Source organism: Hemitrygon akajei, chromosome 12 (assembly GCF_048418815.1).
Source record: "Hemitrygon akajei chromosome 12, sHemAka1.3, whole genome shotgun sequence".
NCBI lineage: Eukaryota > Metazoa > Chordata > Chondrichthyes > Myliobatiformes > Dasyatidae > Hemitrygon > Hemitrygon akajei.
Window position 1 is genome coordinate 62,678,204 of NC_133135.1, and position 27,093 is coordinate 62,705,296.

Here is a 27,093-nt window from a genome sequence, read left to right on the forward strand (position 1 = left end):
CTGCAGCAGCGAGAGACTATAGATGTTCTTGAACACACTGAGGTTTTCAGTGGCCCACCATGTACACCATCTGACACCATGCGAGGGTTGATACAGCACTTTGTTCAGTGAGTAATCTTAATTTCTAATCTTACAATTCCATGTTCTATCACTCACCTACATACTCAGAGCATGTTATATTGCAATTAGCCTACTAATCCACATATATGAGAAGAAATCTGAGCACCCAGAGGAACACCACATCACCATAGGGAAAATGCTCAACCCCATACAGCACAAGGGTTTAGAATGAACTGGTCACTGCAGCCAAAAGGCAACAGTTCTACTAAATGGGTCATTGTGACCTACTGGAATTGAAAAAAAAATCAAGGGAAACAAATTTATGCTTGGGATATGCAAACCTCAGATGAAAAAGAAAATTACTGTCAAAGTTGGAAATGTGAACTATAAATGTAAAATGCTGCATTGGTCCGGTGGCATCAGTTTAGAACATAGTGACCAGGTCAATTCTGAAGTACAGCCTTCAATCCTGAAACAATAACCCAGTTTTCTCCTCAGATGCCACCAGACTGACAGTGTAATAAATTTTAGTTGAAACTAAATCTTCAACTGAAGTATCGATATGGCACAAAATTATATGTTTTCTATATAATAATTAAGTGCAGCAGGCTCTCAAATAAACTTCCCTAACATCTGGTTGAAAACAGGAATGAATACTTAACAATGAGTCATAAGTGCTCCTGTGCTGAGAATTGAATGCAACTCGAGATAAAGCTGAATACTCCAAATTAATCCCCACAGTCACAAAGTCTCCCAATATTAACACTAAATGGTGGCACTTGCACTGTGCCACCCCAGGAAAGGGAATGAGAACTAAATTTAGATAGAGGAAATTTAAGTGGGCTTGCATTTGCAAATAATCGGGTGGAAATCACCTGGATCAGAGATGCTTAGCACAGAGGAAATAAACAAAACCTTTCAGCGCATTTGTTAGCATGCGTCTCAAAAGAATCTGATCAAGCAAAACATCCAGGTTACCAGAAATGGTACAACTAAATTGTTACAACAATAAATTGATGCAATAATCTGAGCAACATCTTCTTGTGCCCATGGCCAGCTATTTTCAGGTACATCATTTAAGATCCAAGCTTTGTGTGTGACCAGATACCTAATAACCTGTAGTACTGACCAATAATGGCAAGATACCCAGTGACACATAAACATGTACATTAATAGATCACACTCAACACCCTAATTCTTAATCAAGATCAGTAATTAACTAATGCTTAAGCAAAGTCAATAAATAATGTTTCATGACTATTCTGACTGATCAGCTCAACTCAATACGAAACAGAAACTGAACTAAAAATTCCCTAGCTTATGTGATCCAGTAGCAAGCACACGGATCAACAGGCTTCGAACTGTGACTGAGTCATCCAAAAACCCTTAACAACTAATTATGAGGGAAGTTGCTATATAAAATAGGAAACAATTTTACATTTACCAGTTACCATAAATGTGATCTATTACATCTATAAATAACCGTATCATTTCAAATTCCAGCTGGAAGGTAAAGGTCAAGTACCAAAAGAGCTCCCCTGCTGTCCTTCAAACAACAATGGAGCTTTTTCTGCACCTGAGTACCAATGCATGACCTTTGTTTAACAGCTTAACAGAAAGACACATCTTCATACAAACATCACCTCAATACTCTGGACCTAATTTTAAATCCACAATCTTCTGTTTTTATTGACAGCAATGCTGTCAATGAGTGAAGACATCAATGAAATAAATGCTTTTAGTGAAAGTATAAATTATGTTTCTCAGGCATTCAAGAGAATACTCTACTCTCCCCCCCTACCACCACCCGCAAAGTGACCATGATTTTGAATGTCAACACCAGCCAACATGTTCCAAAGATGAGTAAAGGAAACAGAGAAGCTGAATTGACGACATAAAATACAATTCCCTAGCACATTATTAAAAGCTGAAACAGTCCCTGTTTAGGGATACAATATATGTCTACAGATTACCAAAATTATGCCCTTTTAATCTGGGTTCCACTTCTTCCATCACTGTCTAAATAGAAAGTGAAGCAATTTGATTAATGTAACTATAAAAACAAGTCTTAAACATATAATGGATATAATCACTCTGAAAGGTAGCTTGCACTTTTGTCAGATGACAACAATATTTTATAATCTTAATAGAATTTTCATGTGACAGTTTCATGTTAGAAAAATGCACTGGCTTCCTTCAAACAATATCCCTGCCTTTACAAAACAATACATATTTGCAATAGCATAGTAAACATCCTTGTACCTCTTCTTAGCACTCAATTTCAGAAATTGAAATATTTTGTTCAGACACAAATGCAAAGTGCCTACATACTTTGACTGCAACTTTCTTGAAGAGTTTTCTTAGGTATAACTGTTTGTGCATTAACATCAGACTGAATGGAAAAGCAAAAAAAAAAGCTGTGTGAAACAAAAACAGAAAATACTGGGAAATTCAGCAGATTAGTCAACATTGGTGGAGAGAGAAATAATCCTTTCAGATCAAGATCCTTTCATCAGAACAGATGAGTGTGGCCTCAGAGTAAAGGCAATCAGATCACAGAGGAATCATGGAGTGCCCCAAATGATAGTACTAAGTGGCAGCACAGAAGTGAGGAACAGGAAAGAGCAATCACCTGATCCTTTCTAGATTGTGCAAGATAAATAAGACTTGGCATAACTTTCTACAACTACAGCTGATAGGAATGTTAGGCCAGTGCAGTCCTACTCTGTTAGATAATGGATGAAGCATTTTGAAGATGGCTGACAACACGCTCAAAGACTAGTTACAGGAAAAGAAACCAAAAGTGTGCGCACACTTTAGAAAGGAAGGAAAACTGTCTGTGGACAGGGAGTAATTTATAATGTTAATTAGTATGACAGCTAGGAGGGAAAACTTGGTCAAAGGACACATAACAGGAATAAGAACAAGAGGAGAGTTCCATGGGTGACACGAGCTTAGTTATGACAGGGATTTTAACAAACTAGAGAAAGGAAATAAAAATGAAACTAATACAGGGTATATTTTCAAAAAGTTTAATACCTGACGTTACTTTACTCAATCATGAAAATTCATAATACAATGCAACAGATACAATTAAGTGTAGGCTATATAGTTCTCCCTTCCCATAAAAGGAAACGACAACCTTAAACTCAATTTGTAAATCCATTAAGGCAACTGAGCACAAAACACCCATAGAGAAGGCAGAAGAGATTCAGAAGAAGTGGTGGTAGCAATAGGACCTGCCATATGATCTTAGAGATGACTAGCAGGCAGCATAGATATCACCAGGATTTAATAAAGTGTCATCACAATAAATATGGATTACCTCAGAAAGACACTAAAGTATACGGTCAAACAAAGCCAGATATTGGGAGCTAGATCACAAATCAATATGCTCTCAGTAAATGGGGGAATAGGCTAAAAGGTCCAAGTGACCTCTAAAATAAATAAGAACAATTACATTTCAAGAACTAAAGTAAATTCGACATGGGACAATAACATCAAAGATTCAAAATTGTATTAAAATAATAATCTCACAGAAATAATTAACAGTTTGAGAAGTTTAAATGGGAGCATTGACGTAGGAGCAGCCCAATCAGTTTCGTAAGCTTGCTCCATGAGACTAGCTACCGATAATAATTTTTTTCTCCTTTCCCATAAACCTTATTAACTTGGTTTAAGCAAAATCTTTCGAAATTCAAATTTGCTGATAAGCTGCAAACATGTATGACAGGAAGTGTTTTCTGACTTCATCCTGAGAAGTTTATCTATAAAATGTTATCTCCTCTGTAACATTCATGATCTTCTCTGGGATCCTATCACTAAACAAATTGTTTTCCTACCCTCCCACCACCACTCTCCACATGAATCACTCTCTCTATGACTCCCTTGGCCATTCATCTATTCCCCCACCTCCTGGAACCCTGTAATCTGGACAAGTGCTACACCTGCTACTACACCTCCTCCCTCACTACCATTCAGGGCCCCAGTCTTTTCAGGTGAGACAACATCTCACCTGCAAATCAGTTGGTAGTCATCTACTGTATCCAGTGCAGATAATCTATGCTGGTAGTGCTCGGTGTAGATTGGGGACTGCTTTGTCAAGTACCTTTGCTCCACCTGCAAAAGGCATAATTACCTGATGACCATTCATTTTAATTGTACTTCCCATTCCAACATGTTGATCCTTGGCTTCCTCTATAATTCCATGATGAGGCCCATCTCCGATTGGAGGAGCAACACCTCATATTGAAGGGTAGCCTTCAAAATGACAACGTGAACATACAATTTCTCTCATTTCCAGTAATTTCTCTACCCTCCCCTTCTCTCTTTTTCCATTCCCTATTCTGGCCACTTCTTTTTCTCTTTGCCTGCCTATCACCTCTCTCTGGTGTCCCTCCTGCTTCCCTTTCTCCCATGATCCATTCTCCTCTCCTATCAGACTCCTCTTTACCTTACCTATCACCTCCCACCTCATTCCATCTCCTCTTCCCCACTCACCCTCTCCTTCCTCTGGCTTCACCTATCGACTGCCAGCTTGTATTCCTTCTCTCCCCCCCCCCCCATACTTATTCTGCCTTCTTCCCCTATCCTTTCCACTCATGACAAAGAGTCTCAGCCTGCAATGTTAACTGATTATTCCTCTCCATTAATGGTGATGAGGAGGCATACAGGAGTTGGGACAACGTTAGATCCTCAGAGATATTGACACAATAAACTTGAAATTACCAACTCTCTCCATATCTGATCCCTCTATAAGGATTGATTTGTGTTCCTGCTGAGTTCCTCCAGTATTTTGTGCATGTTATTCTGGATTCCCAGCAACTTCAGAATATCATTTTTATCTTTAAATTTGCACATTAGTCCCAGGCTTTCCAAAATATGGAAAAAAGTCTACATTTGTACCTAGAAGTCATGAGAATTTAAATCAAATCACTATTTAATTGCTGAAATTCTAGGGAATACAAAATTTGTTTATTCAGTTTCTCAACATGTGAATGTGGTATACATGTGTATCATTGTAGTAAACCTACTCTCCTGGAGGTCAGCATAAAAGCCCAACAACTGCAGAAGCTAGTAATCTGAAATAAAAAATGAAAATCCTAGGAATATTTAACAGATCAGGCAACATCAATTTAGTCCACTGGATTTTGTGCTCATGATATGTTCTCTAAACTTGATTTGATCATTTTGCAGAAAAAAACATTCAGTGCATAAGGGTGAATCTAAGCTTCCAATTGACTCACCCCTTTAACTTGTCATACCATTCCCACTCTGACCTCCGCCTTTGGCCTCTCACAGGGTTCCAGCGAAGCCTCGGCAGCACCATCTCATCCTCTTACAAGATATATTACAAGCCTCAGGGTTCAACAATTTCAGATGGCCAGCCTTTTCAATTTTAGCAAGAATGGATGAAAGATCATCTACCTGTAACTTAGGATTCCTCTTTCCATGGAGACTACTTAACCTACTGGTTATTCCAACATTTTGCTTTGTAATAAAATTTTCTATGACACGTAGTACTAGCATCTGTCTTGTTCTTCACTCTTCTCATACATCTCCCACAATTAAACAGATCAGCTGCAATTACAAGCCTACATCAATCTCTCTCAGCCGGCACCACCACCATTTGCATTACTGGGTTTCTCTCAGTCAGAAAACTGGCCTTTGTGCGCATACAAATATCATGCACCCATTTATACCAATCCTACACATCCTATTTCATTCCCATTGTACTTAAGATCCTCATCCCCTTTTACACTCTTGGGGCAATCTGCAGTGGTCAATGTATTCAGAGCTATTCCCTTTCCTACCTTTAATACCTAAAACTAACATCCCAGTTCTCCTCCTCTTTTCTAGCTGGGGGCCCCAAACCTGTAATGTTAATTGTTTCTAATTCTTCCAGAACCACCAATGTTTCCAGGATCCTCTGCTTTTACTTTAGATTTTCAGCATCTATAATTTTTTGTTTTATTTTCATTGGAATATTTGGGGAAAGGCAACAGAAATATTTGTTAACCTAGAGTATACTTGGAAGTACAGATGTGTAAATGCATTTAGTGGGACAAATAGGTGCCATGGTAGTGTAGTAGTTAGCGCAACACTATTAAAGCTCCGGGTGTTGAAGTTTAATTCTGATGGTCATCTGTAAGGAGTCTGTATGTCCTCCTTATGGAATGCATGGGTTTCCTCCAGGTGTTCTGGTTTCCTTCCACAGCCCAAATTCCAGATGGTAGGTTAACTTGGTCAATGTAAATTGTATCATGATTAGGGTAGGGTTGAATCGGATTTGCTGGGTTGGCATGGCTCGAAGGGCCAAAAGTGCACTGCATGTTTAAATAAAAGAAAATAAGACTGAATAATCAGAAGTAAGAAAGATCACCAAATTGGAAAAAACCCATATAAGAAATTACAAAGAGCAAACTCAGAGGATAAGAAATCTAATTCTCATTGTTACAAGATATGCAATGAGGAACTATTAAAGCAGAATAGGAGGGTGTGAAAGGCCAAAAAACAGAGTCTGCTTGATCAGAATTAAACAAGAATATACACTGCACAACTGGGGTTAAATACAGGCAACGGCCACATTACAGCCATTCAGGCTTCAGAAATTCATCCTTACAGAATTCACAAATTACTACCCATAAATTTGTGATATAAACGAAATTCACTCTCACACATTCTTCCCCCAAGTTGTGCAGATGAGGCAGCTTTGTGTTACAGAAACTGTGATACAGGCTGCTTGCTAGGAACATAACACCCCCTACCCATCTCGTGGGTTTGCAAACAGCAGAATTTCAAGTAAAGAAAGACTGTAAAGCTATAGAGTAGAAATAACAGGTTTCAATTTACCTTTTTGAAGCTTTAAGGATAGGTTGGTGGGGGAGGAATTCTCTAAAATCCACAAGGGATTCCTGATTAGTATCTACACAGGATGGTACACTGCTAAATTCAGTTCCAGGAATGAATTGGTAAAAAGCAAATTTCTCAGTATGGGACCTCTTTGGGGAAAAATTATATATCAACAGCAAAATGGTAAATTTCCTCACTCTGCATATGCTACTTGCTGGGGTGGGGGGAGCTCCCACCATGTATTTTCTTATCTCTTGTATTTTGATCCCCTGCAAAGTTTTAATCACTTTCTCTCACTTTTCTGTGCTTTCATTCATTTTAAGTTTACATGTTGCACAAAGATCACCTGTGATTAACATGCCTTCAATAAACTCTCATTCAGCAGCACCACCATTTGGATCACTCATTCTCTCTTGACCTCAATGAAATTCCATTTGTTCTTTCCACCTCAGCCACCCTTCTGCAGCTAAAAGCATGCTCTCGTCTCTAATGGAGACATAAGAGATTGCAGATGCGGAAATCTGAAATATTAAAAAATCTGCTGGAGAAACCAGTCTAACCGCAGGGTTTTAACCTGAAATGCTGACAATCCCTTTCCTCCCACAGAAGCTGGTCAGCTCACAGAGCTCCTCAAGCAGATTTGTCAGCTATGATACAAGTTCATTCACAGATGCTACTTGGTACTGAGCACTTTCTGTTTGTGTATCACATGAACAGGTTTACAACAATTATGGAAATGGACATGTAACAGGTAGTATAAAAAATATTCTATCTCTGAATTATGAATTATTCATAATTAGAGATAGGAATGAATTATTAAGAAATCAAGTGAACCAAAAGTAAATGAGCAGTGAAGAGACTAAAAGATGGGTGAGTAATAAACAAGGTATTTTACCCAAACAGAGCTTCCAAGATGACTAAAAAGGTTGATCTTAAAATGAAACAAAAAAGGAATCTAACAAACATACAGCCATAAATTTATATAGCATATAAACAGCCCTTCAGCTCAACCTGTCCATACTAAGCTTCAGAACATTTGCCTGTGTTTGGTCCATATCCCTCTGAAACTTTCTTATCCATGTACCTGTTCAAATGCCTTTTAAATATTGTAATTATATCACCCCAAGTAGCTCATTCCATATATGTCAACCGTGTGTGTGAAAAAATTTGCCCAAGCTCCTTTTCAATCCTTTTGGCTTTGGATTTCTCTGCCTGGGGGAGAAATAAAACTGTAGCTACTTACCTTACCTTATAAGCCTTGAGGTCATCCCTCAGCCTCCTACATTCCAGGGAAAAAATCCTCATCTATCCACTCTCTCCTTGTAGCTCAAGTTCTCTAGTTCCAGTAACATCCTTGTAATTTTATTTTGCACACATTCCAGTTTAATGAGCGGAATCGTATGCAGTACTCCAAATGTAACTGTAGCATGTTTAATGCAACTGTAACATAACATCCCAACTCCTGTACTCAATCTCCTCACCAATGAAGCCACACATGCCGATCAGCTTCTTCACCATTCCATCTAACTATGATGCCACTATCAAGAAACAACGTACCTGCATTAGATCTCTCTATTCTACAACACTCCCCAAGACCCTACCATTCACTGTGCAAGTCCTGCACTGGTTTGTCTTACCAAAATGCAACAACTCCCATTTAGCTGAATTAAACTGTATCTGCCATTCCTCAGATACTCACTTGACCAAAACCTAAGATGGTATCTTAGGTAACCATCTTCAATGCCCACTGTAGCACCAATTTTAATGTCATCTCAAACTAACTAACCATGCCCAATCATTAATATAAAAATAATTAACAACAGTGGACCCAGCTCCAGTCCCTGCAGCACACCACTGGCCTCCAGTTTGAAAACCTAACCTACACCACCACCACTAATAAGCCAATTTTCTACCTATTTGTCTAACTCACCCTGGACCATAAATTGGCTGGTGGGCTCCAAACCATCCTACCATGTTGTATCTCAACTATCCACATATACAATATCAATCACTCTGCCATTATCTATTTTCTGGATTAACTCTTCAAAAGAATTGAATAAAAATGGTGAGAATGAATGTGCCATACACAAAGCCATGCTGACCATTCCCAATCAGTCGTTGCCTTTCCAAATGCATGTAGATCCTGTTCCTCAGAATCCCCTCCAGTAACTTATCAACCACTGACGTCAGCCTTCCCAGTCTGAAGTTCCCAGGCTTTTCCATTAGCTTTTCTAAAATAAAGGCACAACATTAGACACCCTCCACACTCCAGGCATCTGACCAGTGGCTACAAATAATACAAACATCTCCACTGGAGATGCCATAATTTATTCCTCTGCATCCCACATTGTCCTAGGATACATGTAATCAGGTCGGGGATTTATTTACCTCTATGCATTTTATGACCTCCAGTACCTTCTCTTCAGTAATATTCAACATAAGTTTTATTATTAAAGTACAGACATGTCATCATATACAACCCTGAGATTTATTTTCCTGCAGACATACTCAGCAAATCTAAAGAATAGTATCTATAGCAGACAGGATCAATGACAGATCAACCACAGCACAGAAGACAACAAACTGCAAATGCAAATATAAAGAAACAGCATAAATAACGAGAACATGAAATAATGAGATAAAGAATCATTGAAGTGAGATCATTGGTTGAGGGATGGGCAAGTGAGTGTAGTTATCCCCTTTTGTTCAAGAGCCTTATGGTTCAGGAGTATTAACTGTTCTGAACCTGGTGGTGCAAGTCCTGAGGTTCTTGTACCTTCTACCTGATGGCAGCAAAGAGAAAAGAGCATGGCCTGGGTGGTGGCAATCTCTGATGATGGATGCTGCTTTCCTACGACAGTGTTTCATGTAGATGTGCTCAAAGTGGACTCTCTTCAAGATATACTACGTCAATTAAACAGAAGTCAAAATTAACATGGAAATATTTGTCATGCAATTGGAAAGGAGGACATTGCCAATGCAGCATTAAAGAAGATGGAAGTGGTGATATTGAGCAAGGTAAAACTAGTTGAAGAACAAACAACCATCTTGATGGTTGACAATCCTTAATGTTGAAAAGTAACTGGCTATGATGGAAAGCATTCCAGCTTACTGATAAAAGCTAGGGAAAAAATACTTCTCCCAATCCTATAAAAGGGATGAAAGCCTACAAATGTCACACTTGTAAACAAGGAAGAATAAATCTGACAACTACAAGCCATTCATCAATTGCTAGTGCTATTGGGGAGGGTTTAAACTAGATTTGCAGGGGGATGGGAACCAGAGTGCCAGAGCAAATAGTGGAGTGGGGGGGGGGGGGGGTGAAAATAAATGATGTTAAAAGTCCCTGCAAAGTCAGAAATAGAAGGGTTGTGTGTGGTGTTAATAATCTTCTGAGTTGTGTCTATTTCAATGCGGGAGTATTGTAGGGAAGGCAGACGAGCTGAGGGTGTGGATTGACAAATGGAATTTTGACATTATAGCCATTAGTAAAACTTGGCTACAGGAGGGGCAGGACTGGTAGCTTAATGCTCCAGGGTTCCGATGTTTCAGACGTGATAGAGGCAGAGGGATGAAGGGTGGTGGGGGGGGGGGTGGGTTCTGGCATTGCTAGTCAGGGAAAATGTTACAGCAGTGCTCAGGCAGGACAGATTAGAGGGATTGTCTACTGAGGCCATACGCGTGGAGCTCAGAAACAGGAAAGGTATGACCACATTAATGGGGGTTGTATTATAGACCACCCAATAGTCAGCAAGAATTGGAGGAGTAAATCTGCAGAGAGATCGCAGACAACTACAGAAAACATTAAGTTGTGATAGTAGGGGATTTTAATTTTCCACATATTGATTGGGACTCCAATACTGTTAAAGGTGTAGACAGGTTAGAGTTTGTAAAATGTGTTCAAGAAAGTTTTCTAAATTAATATATAGAGGTACCAACTAGAGAGAATGCAATATCAGATCTCTATTTCTATTAGGAAACGAGTTAGGACAAGTGACAGAAGCGTGTTTAAGGGAACACTTTGGGTCTACTGATCATAATGCCATTAGCTTCAACTTGGTCATGGATAAAGATAGATCTGGTCCTCGGGTTGAGGTACTAAACTGGAAAAGGCCAAATTTGAAGAAATAAAAAGTGTGGATTGGGACAGTTTGTTCTCTGGCATGGATGCAATTAGTTAAGTAGGAGGCCTTCAAAGGAGAAATTTTGAGAGTGCAGAGTTTGTATGCTCCTGTCAGGATTAAAGTGAATTAAGAATAAGGAACCTTGGTTTTCAAGGGATATTGGAAATCTGATAAGGAAGAAGAGAGACAGATGTATGACAGGTATAGGCAACAAGGAGCAAATAAGGTGCTTGAGGAGTATAAAGAGTGCAAGAAAATACTTAAGAAAGAAATCAGGAGTGGTAAAAAAGACATGAGGCTGCTTTGGCAATCAAGGTGAAGGATAATCCTAAGAGATTCTACAGGTATATTAAGAGCAAAAGGATAGTAAGGAATAAAATTGGTCCTCTTGAAGATCATAGTGGTCGGCTATGTATGGAACCAAAAGAAATGGGGAAGATCTTAAATGGTTTTTTGCATCTATATTTACTAAAGAAACTGGCAAGGAGTCTATGGAAATAAGGCAAACAAGTAGTGAGGTCATGGAACCTATATAGATTAAAAAGGAGGAGGTGCTTGCTGTCTTGAGGCAAATCAGAGTAGATAAGTTCCCAGGACCTGACAGGGTATTCCCTCGGACCTTGAAGGAGACTAGTGTTGAAATTGCAAGGGCACTGACAGATATATTTAAAACTTTGGTATCCACAGGTGATGTGCCGGAGGATTGGAGGCTAGCTCATGTTGTTCTGTTCTTTAAAAAAGGCTCTAAAAGTAATCCAGGAAATTATAGGCTGGTAAGTTTGACGTCAGTAGTAGGTAAATTATTGGAAGGAGTACTAACAGATAGGATCTACAAGTATTTCGATAAAGTCTCTCAGAGAGCAAAATGCAAAAGTGAAAGGAAAATGGTAAATAATGTAAGTAGTAAAAATAGTGACTTATTAGGGAGAGTCAACATGGTTTTGTGCATGGTAGGTCATGTTTAAACAATCTATTATAGTTTTTCAAGATGAAGGGAAGGCATTTGATGTTGTCTACATGGACTTCAGTAAGGCCTTTGACAAGGTCCCACATGGGAGGTTAGTTAGGAAGATTCAGTCGCTAGGTATATATACATGATGAGGTAGTAAATTGGATTAGACATTGGCTCAATGGGAGAAGCCAGAGAGTGGTAGTGGAGGATTGCTTCTCTGAGTGGAGGCCTGTGACTAGTGGTGTGCCACAGGGATCAGTGCTGGGTCCATTGTTATTTGTCATCTATATCAATGATCTGGATGATAATCTGGTAAACTGGATCAACAAATTTGCTGATGATACGAAGATTGGAGGTGTAGTGGACAGTGAGGAAGGTTTTCAAAGCTTGCAGAGGGATCTGGACCAGCTGGAAAAATGGGCTGAAAAATGGCAAATGGAGTTTAATGCAGACAAGTCTGAGGAACTGCACTTTGGAAGGACAAACCAAGGTAGAACATACAAGGTAAACGGTAGGACACTGAGGAGTGCAGCAGAACAGAGGGATCTGGGAATACAGATACATAATTCCCTAAAAGTGGCGTCACAGGTAGATAGGGTCATAAAGAGAGCTTTTGGCACATTGGCCTTTATAAATCAAAGTACTGAATATAAGAGTTGGAATGTCATGGTGAGGCCAAATTTGGAGTATTGTGTGCAGTTTTGGTCACTGTATTACAGGAAGGATATTAATAAGGTTGAAAGAGTGCAGAGAAGGTTAACAAGGATGTTTCTGGGACTTCAGAAACTGAGTTACAGAGAAAGGTTGAATAGGTTAGGACTTTATTCCCTGGAGCGTAGAAGAATTAGGGGAGATTTGATAGAGGTGTATAAAATTATGATGGGTATAGATAGAGTGTATGCAAGCAGGCTTTTTCCACCGAGGCTAGGGGAGAAAAAAACCAGAGGACATGGGTTGGGGGTGAAAGGGGAAAAGTTTAAAGGGAACATTAGGGGGAGCTTCTTCACACAGAGAGTAGTGGGAGTGTGGAATGAGCTGCCTGTTGAAGTGGTGAATGCGGGCTCACTTTTAACATTTAAGAAAAACTTAGGTAAATGGATGAGAGGGGTATGGAGGGATATGGTCTAGGTGCAGGTCAGTGGGACTAGGCGGAGAAGTGGTTCGGCACAGCCAAGAAGGGTCAAAAGGCCTGTTTCTGTGCTGTAATGTTCTATGGTTCTATGATTATGATGGTATGAAAAACCTTCAGAGGGAATAACGCAAGATGAAACTAATTCACACCTACATTGTTATGAGCTAACAAATGAAGGGCACATGAGTTCTGTTGAAGGCAAATGATGTCTTAACCCAGGCATATAGCAGATAACTTTTTTTTAAATTAAATTTCATGGAAATAATGAGTGCCATTCCCAGAAAATGGTATTTTTAGTTAATAACTTGAACTTCAGAACACACATCAAAGTCAAATGTAATAGACAATGAAGCGGAAGTGAGGGAAAGTGACAATGGTGAAATGAACAAATGGAAAGTAAAATTTAATGCAGATAAGTGTGAAAAGATACACTTTAGCAGGACAAGTGAGTGATCAACTTACAATCAATGCATTATGATCACCAAAATTATAATGCTAACAGACCTTTTCCCTGGAGCATGAAGGTGAACGGATAGCCACAATTTAAACTTCTATCAAGTCTGAAAAACTGTTCATGAAGCCAATTGGTAAAAACCAACCAAAACCTTTACAATTCTGTTGGCAAGAATCTGTTGTCTCATCACACAATATTCATTTCCCGATACCCTGCAGACCAGCATTTGGGTCTCTAAGAATTATTTTGCTCCATGCCTTCTCCGACCTCATTCAAACATTAACTGTCAGCTGAACGTAAGGAGGATTGAACAAATATCAATGGACCATTTGACTGAATAGACAACAAACAGCAATGTCAATGCAAAACATTCAAGAGCCTGCAATCTTACCTGACAAAGTAGGAATACAGTTATGGGAATCAGGAGCCAAATCATGCATTCCAAGGCATTTTGTTCCTGAGCAAGCAACTTTAACTGGGTTGTCAGTTCAGGAACATAACCCTTCATTGACAATAGTACAGTATTCAACACATTCACCAGTTTCCCAGTAGTAAAGCAGATTTAACCAACCCACTCTAAGTGAAACTGGGACACACCATAACCAATGGACTGGCTGATCACATTTATGCCATGCAAGATCCTAGTACTGCCCACCTTTAACATGACCCAACTACTTCTTCATCAGTATGTCCCCTACACCCCATGACCTCAACCACTGACAAGAATCTAAACTGAAAGAAAGTGGAGATATCCAATTTTCTTCCTAATTACTATATCTCTGGCTTTGACCATACACCTCTAATGTTTTGCCATCACCAAGTCAAAATTATGAAATATTCTTTTTTTTTGCTTGAACATTATAGAGTAATATTGCAAAATTGAATCTCTCTACCCATATGCAGAGTGCATGACAGACCGTGGGGCTGGAATGACAAAACATTGTTTTAAAAATGCTCAAATTATTTTAAAATCTGATGCAAAATATCTATGCAATATGTACTGATTAAAAACGTTATATTGTCAAAAAGATTGCTTTGGTAGAGCAATGGGAGGACTCCATGGCAAAACAAAGAAAAATTCTGGTAGTTTTCTGTGGACTTTTTTCAAATATGCCAAAGAACTACTTTCCTTTTTACAACTTCCATTCGTCAATGCAATACTAACTGACATGCTGATTTAGAAACTAAGGTGTCAATCATATTGACAATCATACAAAAGTGAGGAAATAGAATAGAAAATGGTTATTCAACTCATCAAGACAAATTGTACATGCCCTTTAGTCCAAACACCAGACAAAAATGTTCTAAACACTGTCTTGAAAATTGCTAAATAGTTCTCTCTGCTGTGAGAAGTGTCTGATTTTCACACCAGTTATTTCCTTTGAAGTGAAAAGAAAATTTTGATTACATTTCTAATCTAACCTCTAAACTTCACAGAGCAATGGAAATCCATGACATTTATCCAGCTCATTTTGCGATGGCTCCTTCAACTCTTAGCTTGAAAGTCTAAAAAATATTTCTCCGCACAGAAAGCTGCTAGAAAATGTGTTATTTCAAATGATCAATTCTTAGAAGAATTGTCTATTATCATTTTTATAAAATAACAACTTGACAAAAGTTTATGTTATTTACAGCTGCCTCTCCAAGAAATACAAAATTCGTACATCGTGAGAACAACTGGAAAGATTTAATTTGTTCTGGCTACTTTCTGATTTCTTTGATCTCTGTTGATGATGGGAATAAACTTTTGACAGCAATATGCACTGCAGTACAAAACACAAATCAACTCAAGCTTTTGTAAGACAGGAAAACACTGCAAGGTAGGGGAGTAAATAATAGTATTAATAAATTGGACTTGCATTTCCTTAATCTTGGAAAGCAGTAGTCACATTCAGGTGGGAGCAGAGTGTATATCATTTCTCTAAGCGTGAAATAAAATACTTCCAAACAGAGAAAGATAAATTAAGTGTTTTGCATAAATTAATTGCTACAACATAAATGTTTAAGCGTTTGTGGACTCCATTCCCTTGGGTTTTAATCATTCATCTAGACTACATACTTTTGACATCTTCTCACCATTGTCCATCTCACCTGTCAAAAATTTCAGCAATGAAGTTATGTAAACACAAACATATTAACCAGTGCAAGGTAGTAAAAAACGCTGCATGCCTTAAGTCACCTTCCCTTGCAGCAGAACTCCCGATCTGATTCGATTTAACAGACCAGATCACTCTTCAGACAAGTAAATTACTGAACAGAGGTTACCGTTTCTTATACTAATTAGGGATATGAAAGGGACAGCACCAGAAAATATTTACTTTCTGAAACCATGTGTACGTAGTAATACTATGGTGTGTATGTGTCTGTCTGCGTGGAGAAAGCTCGAGGTTACCAGGACTATGACCCAGGACAAGAGCCAAACCCCACCTCCCAACTCCAGCATCGGTGATGGGGGGGGGTTCAAACATTATTTGGCAAGACGCGGCGCGCATGCCCCGATCTGGTGCCAGAGATGGCAGCTCTGTATTTGGTACCGGAGAGGACGAGACGAGGACACTAAGCAACCGCACGGCTTCCACACGCTCCGTTCACCTAGCGCGGAAACCGAGAGCGGGGCTCAGGCCTAATGCCGAGAAGGCGAATAATAACCCATCATTCTACCTACCCCAACATCCCCGGTCAAACACCTCCCACTGCTCCGGCCGCCATTAGCAACAGGCCCGAGCCCCGCTCCAGCCTCTCACCGTAAATACTGCGCGCAGAGCGTGTTCATTCTTCCTGGCTAAAGCCCAGCAGCAGCCGCCATGTAATCTCCCGAGTGCTGAACGATCCGGATACCGTCGGCGAGGAGGAGGTTAAACTCATAGCTCGGCGCTGGATAGAGGGCGGAAAAAAATAAAACCGTCAAAATAATTGCCAAAAACAAGAGACCCGCCTCGGGAGGGGGTGGGCTGGCGAGCGGTGGTGTGCAGGCCGTCGGCGGGTCAGGGGCGCCGGGTGTCGCTCTGCGCGCTGCCCAGAGGCCGCTTTCGACTCGCTGCTGCTGCTGGTGGCGGCGGCTGCTTCATCGGTGTCACCACCGACACCGTCCCCCCCGCTCCTCCGCCCCCTCCTCCATCCCACTCACTTCCGCTTCCCAACCGGTGCAACCCGCATTGCCATCCGGCGGAAACACGCACACAACTCGCCAAACACTTCCTCCCTCCTTCCGAGGGAAAATACATGGCAAACGTCGAGAAGAGGAGTTTGTTATGCATTCGCTCGTTAGAAAGCTGCTCACCTGGAAGAGAATCGTGGACGTAGATTTGTACAGGCAGATGATTAGAGTATGCATCTTATTTTGAACTTGTGCCTACTGTTGCTTTGGCACTTTTTTATTCAGAATTTTCCTAATTTAGAAACGAACAAGGCTCAATAACGGTAGCAGATTTTGAGCCATAAAGTTTGTCAGTTCAACTCTCATTCCAGAAGCAAGACCTAGGTGATGTTCCAACTAGAGGCAGTGTTACACTTTTAATAATGATGTATTTTAGATAAACCATAAAAATAAGATACTAGGTGTAAAAATTCTTGTGGTATTTCGACTAATATCACTAAGCTTCTTGGCCTAAAGATTGTTCCATAGAACAAGAAAAGTACGGTGTAGCACAGGAACAGGATGCACCATGTTTGCACCCACCATGATGCTAATCGAAACTAATTCCATTTACCTGCTTGTGGTTTGGATCCTGTTCCCTGCCTGAGCCTCGCCCCAGCCTCTCATCGTAAGTACTGGGCGCAGAGTGTGTTCACTCTTCCTGCCTAAAGCCTGGCACCGCGTTCCAGCCACTGACACGTCTGTGTTTAAAACAAAACTGACCTCACACACTCCCTTTAAACTTTTCACGTTCTTTTAAACCTGTGCCCCCATATTGACATTTCCACACTGAGAAATAGGTTCTACCCTATCTGTGCCTGTTATAATTTTATGTACTTAGATCAGATTGCTCTTCAGCTTCCAATGTCCCAGTGAAGATAATCCAAGTTTGTCCAACCTTGTGGCAACATGCTCCAATCCAAGCACCATCCTGGGAAACCTTTCCTGTGCCCTCTTCAAAGTCTTCACATTTTTCCTATAGTGAAATTAACATAAGCGCATACAGTACTCCAAATCAGGCCTAACTAAAGTTCTATATAGATGCAGTTGCGTACTTTGTTATTCAGAGGGGAAGCTCACTGTGTGCCTTCTTTGCCATTTGTTCTTATGTGATGCACTTTCAGGAAGATACAGACTTGCACCACAACAGCTCCCCATACATCAGTGTTCCTAAGAATTCTGCCATTTGCTGTATCCTTTCCTCTTGTATTTGACCTCCCATGGTGGAGCACCAGTAGTCAGACCTCCAGTCAGAGAAACAACCGTCTGTCTTGGATGACCAATTAAATTTTATACCCAACTAATCAACTTACCATCGAGGTCATTCTTCTGGACCAGCCTGCATGAGGTACCTCATCAAATGCTTTTCATATATATAACATCAAATCCCTTCCCTTGTAACTTACTCAAAAACCTTAATCAAATTAGTGAGACAGGACCTCCCCTACAGCTGACTTTTCTTAGCATGTACATGCTTTTTCAAGTGAAAGTAAAACCAGTCCATATGAATTTTCACAAATTTCCCTACCAGCCATGTCAGGCTCACAGGCCTAGAATTGTTTGTCCCTGTGTCCCTTCTTAAATAAAACATTCACCAGTCCTCTGGGACCTCATCTGGCTTAATAGATGACTAGGAAGTGCGTTTATTCGATAACGTACAGTAGACCTGTCTTTCCATGGGGCCTTGCTCTGCAAATATACTGTGCACATGCCCAAAGACAGAACCGAAAGAAGCTATTGAAAGTTGTAAAATTAGTCAGCTAAGACATCTTCAAGGATGCCTTGGAAAGACGACATCCATTATTAAGGTTCCCCATTACCCAGGACATGTCCTCTTCTCACTGTTACCATCAGGTAGGAGGTACAGAAGCCTGCAGGCACACACTCAGCAATTCAGGTACAGTTTCTTTCCCTCTGCCATCTGATTCCTAAATAGACATTGAACTCACAAACACTACCTAGCTTTTTAAAATATATTATTTCTGGTATTTTCATTATTTTTAATCTATTGAATATACACTTATATACTCGCTGTAATTGATTTACTTATTTTTTCTTTCTATATTCATTGTGCTGCTGCTGCTAAGTTAACAAATTTCACGATGTATGTCGACGATAACAAACCTGACTCTGATTCTGTTCAATAGAATCAATTATACCAGTAAAAGCATACAACAGCCTCTTCACTGCATCACTTGGCTGTGAGTCCTTCTTAAAGTTACCACTGGTTTGCTGCTGTGCATGCTGTTTCACACACATACACATTCATCTCTGCAATTGGATAGCACTCCTTTTCAATATCAGTTAAATCTGTACCCTTCAATAAATGCCAAGTCAAGATTGCATGATGACTTGGCCGTTAAGCTTTCCTTGTTATGCCTTCCTATAATCCGTTCTCCTGGTCTTGTGTTGATATTCCACATCTATTTGCATCTTCCATCCACTTCCCTCTATCTTCCATTATTTTACATATCCTAAAAACTTTCCTGTCAGCAGCATTGGTACAAAGATTTGCAATGAAAATTATTCAGTTGTGTATTTCTATTCCTGTGAGAATATCTTGTCTACTCAAAATACTAGTAGCACTGATTGAGCAAGTGCATTTTTGAGGAGAGGGAAATTTTAGTCAGCAATGGGTGTCCAGCAACGGGATAGATAAAAGACACAATGAAATGAGTTAACGTGGGATAAAAACAGAAATATTTAGTAGCTGAAACTGCAATTGAGGAAAAATAAACAAAGTTAGTTTTCAGGTTAATGATCTTTTGCCAGAGTTAGATTTTCATTCATCTTTTTCATCCAATTTTGATAAAAAGTTTGCTGAAATGAATGACTTTTTTTTGACTTTTATTTCAAAAAGTAGAGGTTTTTTTAATACAAGCTGCATACTTTCACATGATGATTTCAGCTCCCTTACCGGATATAGGGTGGAACGTATTCTATTTCCCAGTTTATTGGGCTGCTTCAACAGTTTATTTTTTGGTTTACCTTCACAATGTCTGCTGCAGGCTTTGCCAGCATCCCCAGATGTTTGTTGCTGCTGTTTTAGTACTAGTTGTGAGTTTGGCCAATGAGCAAAGGCTTTGACAAACATTCCTGAGGTATGCACGCTATGTTTCCCAGCCAGTAAAGCCTGCAAGATGCCAGCATAGTTTGTACAAAGTGAGAATGGCTCTCTCTTGATGTTCTCTCACTTGTTGATCTCAAGTGATTCCAAGGATTCTTCTGAGACACAGAAGATGGAAACTATTCAATTTCTGCCCCAGCTTTCACACCTGTAAAGAATACAACACTTCTTGCAAATGTGACTTCACTTTTTAAGAAGGAAAAGAGGCAAAAAACAGGAAATTCTCAGCCAGTTATCCTGATTTCAGTGGCTGGGAAGATGTTGGAGGCCACCTTAGGTTTCAGAGTACTTGGAGGCACATGATAAAATAGGCCAAAGTCAGCACAGTTTCCTTAATGATCATCTTGCCTGACAAATCTGTTGGAATTCTTTGAGGAAATAACAGGCAGGATAGACAAAGAAGATTCAGTGGATGTTGTTTACTTTGGTTTTCAGAAGGCCTTGGACAAAGTGCCACACATGAGGCTGCTAAACAAGTGCCTATGGTATTACAGAAAATATACTAGCATGGATAAAATGTTGGCTGATTGGTAGGATGCAAAGAGGGAGGAATAAATATAGAAAACCTACAGCACAATACAGGCCCTTTGACCCACAAATGCTGTGCCGAACATATACTTTAGAAATTACCTAGGGTTACCCATAGCCCTCTTTTTCTAAGCTCCATGTACCTGTCCAGGAGTCTCTTAAAAGACCCTATCGTATCCACCTCCTCCACTGTCACCAGCAGCCCCTCCACACACTCATCAATCTCTGTGTAAAAAACTTACCCCTGACATCCCCTCTGTACCTACTTCCAAGCACCTTAAAACTGTGCCCTCTCATGTTAGCCATTTCAGCCCTGGGGAAAAGCCTCTGACTATCCTCAAGATCCATACCTCTCATCATCTTATACACCTCTATCAAGTCACCTCTCATTCTCCATCGCTCCAAGGAGAAAAGGCTGAGTTCACTCAACCTATTCTCATAAGGCATGCTCCCCAATCCAGGCAACATCCTTGTAAACCTAGGGGATCTCCTATTCTGATCTGGCTGCTGGTGACCAGCAATGCTTCACAGGGGTCGGTGTGGCGAATCGCTTCTTTTCACATTATACATCAATGGTTTGGATGACGGAATTAATGGCATTGTGGCCAAGTTGGTGGATGATACAAAGAAAGGGGGAGAGACAGGTAATGTTGAGAAAGCAGGGACTCTGCAAAAGAACTTAGACAGTTTGGTGGAATGGTTACCACAGTGGCAGATGGAATATAGTGTAGGGACGTGTCTGGTCATGCCCTTAGGTAGAAGGAATAAAGGCATAGACTATTTTCTAAAACAGGAGAAAATTCAGAAATTAGAGATGCAAGAGGACTTGGGAGTCTTTGTGCAGGATTCCCTAAACGTTGCCATGCAAGTTGAGTCGGTGGTAAGAAGGCAAATAAAATATTGGTATTCATTTTGAAAGGACTAAAACTTAAAAACAAGGATGATTATGCTGAGGCTTTATGAGGCATTGGGCAGGCTATACTTGGAATAATGTGAGCAGTTTAAGTCTTACCTAACGGTTGACTCATGAGGAGCATGTGATGGCTCTGGGCCTGTACTCACTGGCATTTAGAAGAATGAAGGGATACTTCATTGAAACCTATCAAATATTGAAAGGCATAGATAGGGTGGATATGGAGAAGATATTTCCCATAGTGAGGAAATCCAGGACTAGAGAGTACAGCCTCAAAATAGAAGCATGTCACTTTAGAACAGAGATAAGGAAGACTTTCTTTAGCCAAAGAGTGGTGAATCTGTGGAATTAATTGCCAGGGCTGGCTGTGGAGGGCAAGTCATTAGGTATATTTAAAGCGGAGGCTGATAGATTCTTGATTAGTAAGGGCAACAAAGGTTACAGGGTGAAAGCAGGAGAATGGGGTTGATAAGGATAATAAGTCAGCCATGATGGAATGATGAAGCAGATTTGATGGGTCAAATAGCCTAATTCTGTTCCTACGTCCTATAGTCTTATGATATATTCTGCATGCTATTATTACATGAAATAAGTTTACCACAGGTGGCACAGACGTTGCAGTTTACACATCACATAATTTATCAAATCTAAGTTAATTAAGAAGAACTGAGTCAAGATAGCAGAAGTCATTTACATTGTCCAGAATGAATTTTAGATGGGACATTGGAACTTCATGACATGACAACTGTTGCAAATGAAACTGATTGCCATATTGCCATGCCCGGATAGATTCTGGCATCAGATGCTTTGTTCCTCGTGATCTGGGGTTCATTGAGTGAGATGGAGAGGAATGCTGCTTCATCAGCAAAGAATAGAATGATAGCACGTCTTTTGTTCTGAAATTGTCAGAAGTCAGCAAGCATTGATATATCAACTAACCCAAATCTCTATTAGCAGAATTTGATAGAGATTGAAATGTATGTTAATGTTTGTCCGTAAACACTTTACATCAATTAACATTAGGACTCCAGTAGAAAATATAATTTGTTCACTTCGCTTGGAATCCCATTCTGGTCTTGGCCCGAAATGTCGACAGCGCTTCTCCCTATAGATGCTGCCTGGCCTGCTGTGTTCCACCAGCATTTTGTGTGTGTTGCTGATACATTTTTATTCATTTTAGATCAGCTGAAGTAGACGTGCAACTGAAGATGAGAATTGGTGGCAAGTAGGGAATGTTCTTGTGTTGTGATACAGTGCTCGTAATAAGGAATTGTGTTGCAATTACAAACCCAACAAAACAAAAGTACATGTTTCTGGCTAAAATTATTCACTTTCCACCTGTGTCTGGTTATAGATGCCATTTGGACCAAATGCAGGAGCATGGATTCATCTTTACCAAGTTGATTAGAAAGTCACTGACTCACATTCCTAAAGGGTTGTGAATTGCAAAAGCATTTCCTTGTATTTATAAAGATCAATATTTTCCCTAATTAATAGTGTGCACATCCATTAGTCGTAACTGAAGGCAATATTTGTTGGAAAAGCAGACTTGATGAATAAGTTTGATATCAAATCCTTTCCTCAGCCATTGGGTATTGACCATTAATCCTGTAAAACAGATAAACCTTATTAATGTCAGGATTTTAAAAGATTTAGTATCATATTTCAAGTACCCTGTGGTGTGGGTGGAAGGAAATTCATATTAATCACATCAACAACGCACACAACATGCTGGAGGAACTCAGCAGATGAGGCAGCATCTATGGAAAGAAACCAACGGTCAATATTTCAGACCAAAACCTTTCATCAGGACTGGAAAGGAAGGGGGAAGGAGACAGAATAAGAAGGTGGGGGGGGGGAGGGAATGAATATAAGTGATTGCTAAAACTAGGTGAGGGTGAAGTTGGGTGGGTGGGGAAGGAGGGATGAATTGAGAATAGAAGAGGCAAAGGGCCACTGAAGAAAGAATCTGATAGGAAAAGACGAGGAAGCATACGTTTTGGAAATTATATTTCTCGCACATCACAGCTGGCTTTCTTTCAGCATTTTCAGCCTCAAGAAAGAAACACAGCCATTCCCAGACCCTCACTGTCAGTCTTAAGCTGGATTTCCAGCATCTGCAGAATTTCTTGTGTTTATGATCCACGTCCTATATTGTGTTTACACCAGAAACCCCACATCTTCATGTTCTGCTTGTCATCCTCGCTTTGAGAAGTTCCTCTTCTTGTGCTGTAGCCACAAAGCCATTACCAACAACCACTGGATTTGACATCTGTATGAGATGTCCACCTACAATGTCAAATGCTAGATAGAGAACTGTGTTGTTGAGAACTTTATGTTCAGAAACTTATATATAGGTAGGTATAATAAACGGTTGAGGAAAAAATCCAGATCATTAAATTACGTTAAAGTCAGTAAAGCGTGAGGGATGCTTGATCGTATAAATAACTGTATTCTCACCACTCAGCAGCCTGCTTTTTCTTAAAGATTCATCCAGTTTAGATACATTCATCTTTTCTCTTCTACATATTTGCATTTTAGGAAGTTCTTTACAGCCAGGGGATCTTTAACAAATAGTTTCAGTTTTATTTAAGTGTTATGTATTATGTATTTATTGACACATTCTTTGTACGCTAAATTGTTAAAATTAAAATGAGTTACATATATTGTTCATGGAAATTCCCCTAATTGTCCTAACTGGTGCAAGACAGTAAAACAAACCCACACCTTTACCCCTGATCTTTTGGGTTTCAGCTAATCTAATCCTCTGTTATCACTATGGTGGAAAATTTAGGGAACTACTTCGGAAATTTCACTCAACTATATGAGGAAATCACGACGTCTGAATTTGCAAAAAAAATTACTTCAACACTGTTGAATCCTCAAATATAGAAATGAAAATCCATCCAAAATGTGTTAACTGAAATAAGTGCAAAATCTTAAACCATTGTACTTTTTATCAGAGTAATGAAGTCATAGAAAAGTGCAGCACATCTAGTCCATGCTGAAACTATTTAAACTGCCTACTCCCATCAACCTGCTTATATCTATAGAAAAAAGTATAGTCGACATTGCCAAAACATCGACTGTACTTTTTTCCATAAATGCTGCCTGGCCTACTGATTTCCTACAGCTTTTTGTGTGTGTTGCCCTCATGTTCCCCTTAACTTTTCACCTTTCATCCTTAACCCATAACCTCTGGTTGTAGTCCCACCCAACCTCAGTGGTAAAAGCCTGCTTACATTTATCCTCCACAGTGCAAAACTGTAAATTCATTAAGTATGTAAGGATCTTATTAGCTGCTTCAGACATCCACTTTCATTACTATTGGCTTTGTGGAACAGTCCATGTTCCAAGCCTTCCCAACTCTTTCTGTGCTACATTGATGACTGCATTTGTCCTGCATCATGCACCCATGTTTAGCTAGTCAATTTCATCAACCTTGTCTCCACTTCCACCCTGCCCTTATATTCACTTAGTCCACTTCTGACACCTCCCTCCCCTTTCTCACTTGCTTTGTCTCCATTACTGGAGACAAACTGTCCTCTGATATCTTTTATAAATCTACCAATTCCTAGTGCTATCTTGACTATACTTCTTCCCACTCTATTTCCTGTAAAAATGCCACTCTCTTTTCTCAGTTCCTTCATCTCTGCTGTATCTGTTTTCCTTCTTCAGACAACAGGGTTTCCCTTCCTCCAACATTGTTTCTGCCCTCACCCAACATCTCCATTTCCCGTCCATCCGTGCTTACTCCACCTTCCTGCCAGTTTAACAGGGATAGAGTTCCTCTTGTCCTCACCTCTGAATCCAGCACATCATTCTCCGCAACTTCTGCCATCTTCAATAGGATTCTACCACCGAACACATCTTAACATCCCCCCCCGCTTTCCGCTTTCCACAGTGAATTCTCATTCCATGATTCCCTTGTCCATTTGTCCCTCCCCACTAATCCCTCTCCTGGCACTTACCCCTGCAAGTGGCAGAAATGCTACACCTGCCCATTCATCAACTGCCTCACCTCCATTCAGGGCCCCCAAGCAATCTTTCCAGGTGAGGCAGCACTTTACCTGTGAATCTGTTGGGGTCATCTGTTGTATCTGGTGCTCCCAATGCACCCCCCTCTTCAATGGTGAGACCTGACATAGATTATGAGACCACTTTGTCGAGCACCTCAGCTCCATCCGCAAAAAGCAGAATTTCACAGTAGCCAACCATTTTAATTCTCATCCCCATTCCTGTTCCAACATGTTGGTTCATGGCCTCCTCTTCTGCCACAATGAGGCCACTCTCAGGTTGGAGGAGCAACACTTCAGATCGATCTATATTATCTCCTGCTCAATGGTATGAACATTAATTTCTCCATCTTCCAGTAATTTTTTCCCTTCTTTCTTCCATGATCCACTTACCTCTCCTATCAGATTCCTTCTTCTTCAGCCCTTTGCCTTTTCCACATCACCTGCCAGCTTCTTACTTTATAACCCCTCCTCCACCAACCTAGCTTCACTTATCACCTTCTAGCTTGTCCTTCTTCCCCTTGCCCCATCTTCTTATTCTGGCACCTTTCCCCTTCCTTTCCTGGCCTGATGAAGGACCTCCGCCTGAATCGTCAACTGTTTATTCATTTCTATAGATGCTGCCTGAGCTGCTGAGCTCCTCCAGTGTTTCGAAGGCATTGCTCTGAATTTCCAGCATCTGTAGGATCTCGTGCTTATTCATAACTATAAATACAACTTCATAGGAAAGAGCCAGAGTATAGCAAGAATATATTTAGGAATAGAAAAATTCCATTAAGTCTGATAAATCTCTCACATTTTGACAACCCTTCTGGCCCTCCTTCTCTCCATATCATTTTAAAACTTCTTCCATTCATTTTGTGTCTTTTATAACACCCAGCTTTCCAAAGCACTTTCAATCAGATGAAATAGTTTTGAACTGACTCTAAATCAGATGCTGCATGATCTGCTGAATGCTGTTATTTTTGAATTTCAGTCAGCGTTGTTACAAAGGAGACAACAGCTAATTTTCATATATTGAAGTACCACAATCACCAATGAGAAAATGACAAACATTATGGCTTAGTGAAGTAGGTTGAGGAATAAATACTAACCAGTATTAGAAAGAGAACTCCTCTGGTATATCAGAAGGTCAATGAGACCCCTGATTCCTTCCCAATAATAATTGTCTTGTGTAATATTGTTGTTCCTTTCCACGCGTTGTGTCTTTTGCATTTTTTTAATGAGGGAAAGTCGCTAGCTCAACACCCAACCCAGCACCAATGGAAAGCTTGCAAGGAGCCAGCTGGATTTGAACCTGCAACCACTCACCTCAAAGTCCAGCGCAGATACCACTAGACCACCTGTAATATTGATAGGGAGCAATCATGGTTAGCTGTCGTATAGCTGTACTACTTTAAGGATTTTATCACATTACAAACTGCTCTCTGTGCTGTAGGATGCTCCATTGGTTGTCTAACTCTAGGGAGAAAGCCATTGGAGGAAATATTGTCATGACATTCTAAGCTTTTGTTTTATTTCAATTACCTTCATTGTTAGTTTGAATTAACAAATATTTCCCAATGCCTTTGTAATGGTACCAGTAGCACTGGTTGGTGAGCACCAGTCCTTCTCTCCCCAAACAGAGATAAAGCATCTTTGTGCATCGCAGATAACAAGCAGTGAGGTGCAGTTTTGAAAGTATATGATAGAACAAATGAATGCACCCAAGCTACTAAGTTTCCAGACAAACAATTTGTCTGAACATTGGAGAAAGTGAAAGGAAATGTATACTGTACACTGTATGTATACTGTATATC

General features: G+C 40.1%; 1 protein-coding gene and 1 long non-coding RNA gene across 5 annotated transcripts in view; one reads left to right on the forward strand and one right to left on the reverse strand.

Annotated features, from left to right (window-relative positions):
• smg7 (SMG7 nonsense mediated mRNA decay factor) overlaps positions 1-16,662 on the reverse strand; it is a 120,370-nt gene extending 103,708 nt beyond the window's left edge. For 2 of the 4 annotated variants that reach the window (XM_073063276.1, XM_073063275.1), the window contains exon 1: positions 16,319-16,661. In XM_073063276.1, the coding sequence (XP_072919377.1) occupies positions 16,319-16,347 (29 nt within the window). In that variant the 5' untranslated portion in view covers positions 16,348-16,661. Of the gene's footprint in view, positions 1-16,318 lie in introns of all 4 variants that reach the window. The other 2 variants (XM_073063277.1, XM_073063278.1) reach the window with 2 other exon arrangements.
• Positions 16,663-16,686: 24 nt separating this feature from the next.
• LOC140737100 (uncharacterized) overlaps positions 16,687-27,093 on the forward strand; it is a 39,256-nt gene continuing 28,849 nt past the window's right edge. The window contains exon 1 of the long non-coding RNA XR_012101056.1: positions 16,687-16,900. This is a non-coding gene — a long non-coding RNA (uncharacterized lncRNA). The remainder of the gene's footprint in view (positions 16,901-27,093) is intronic.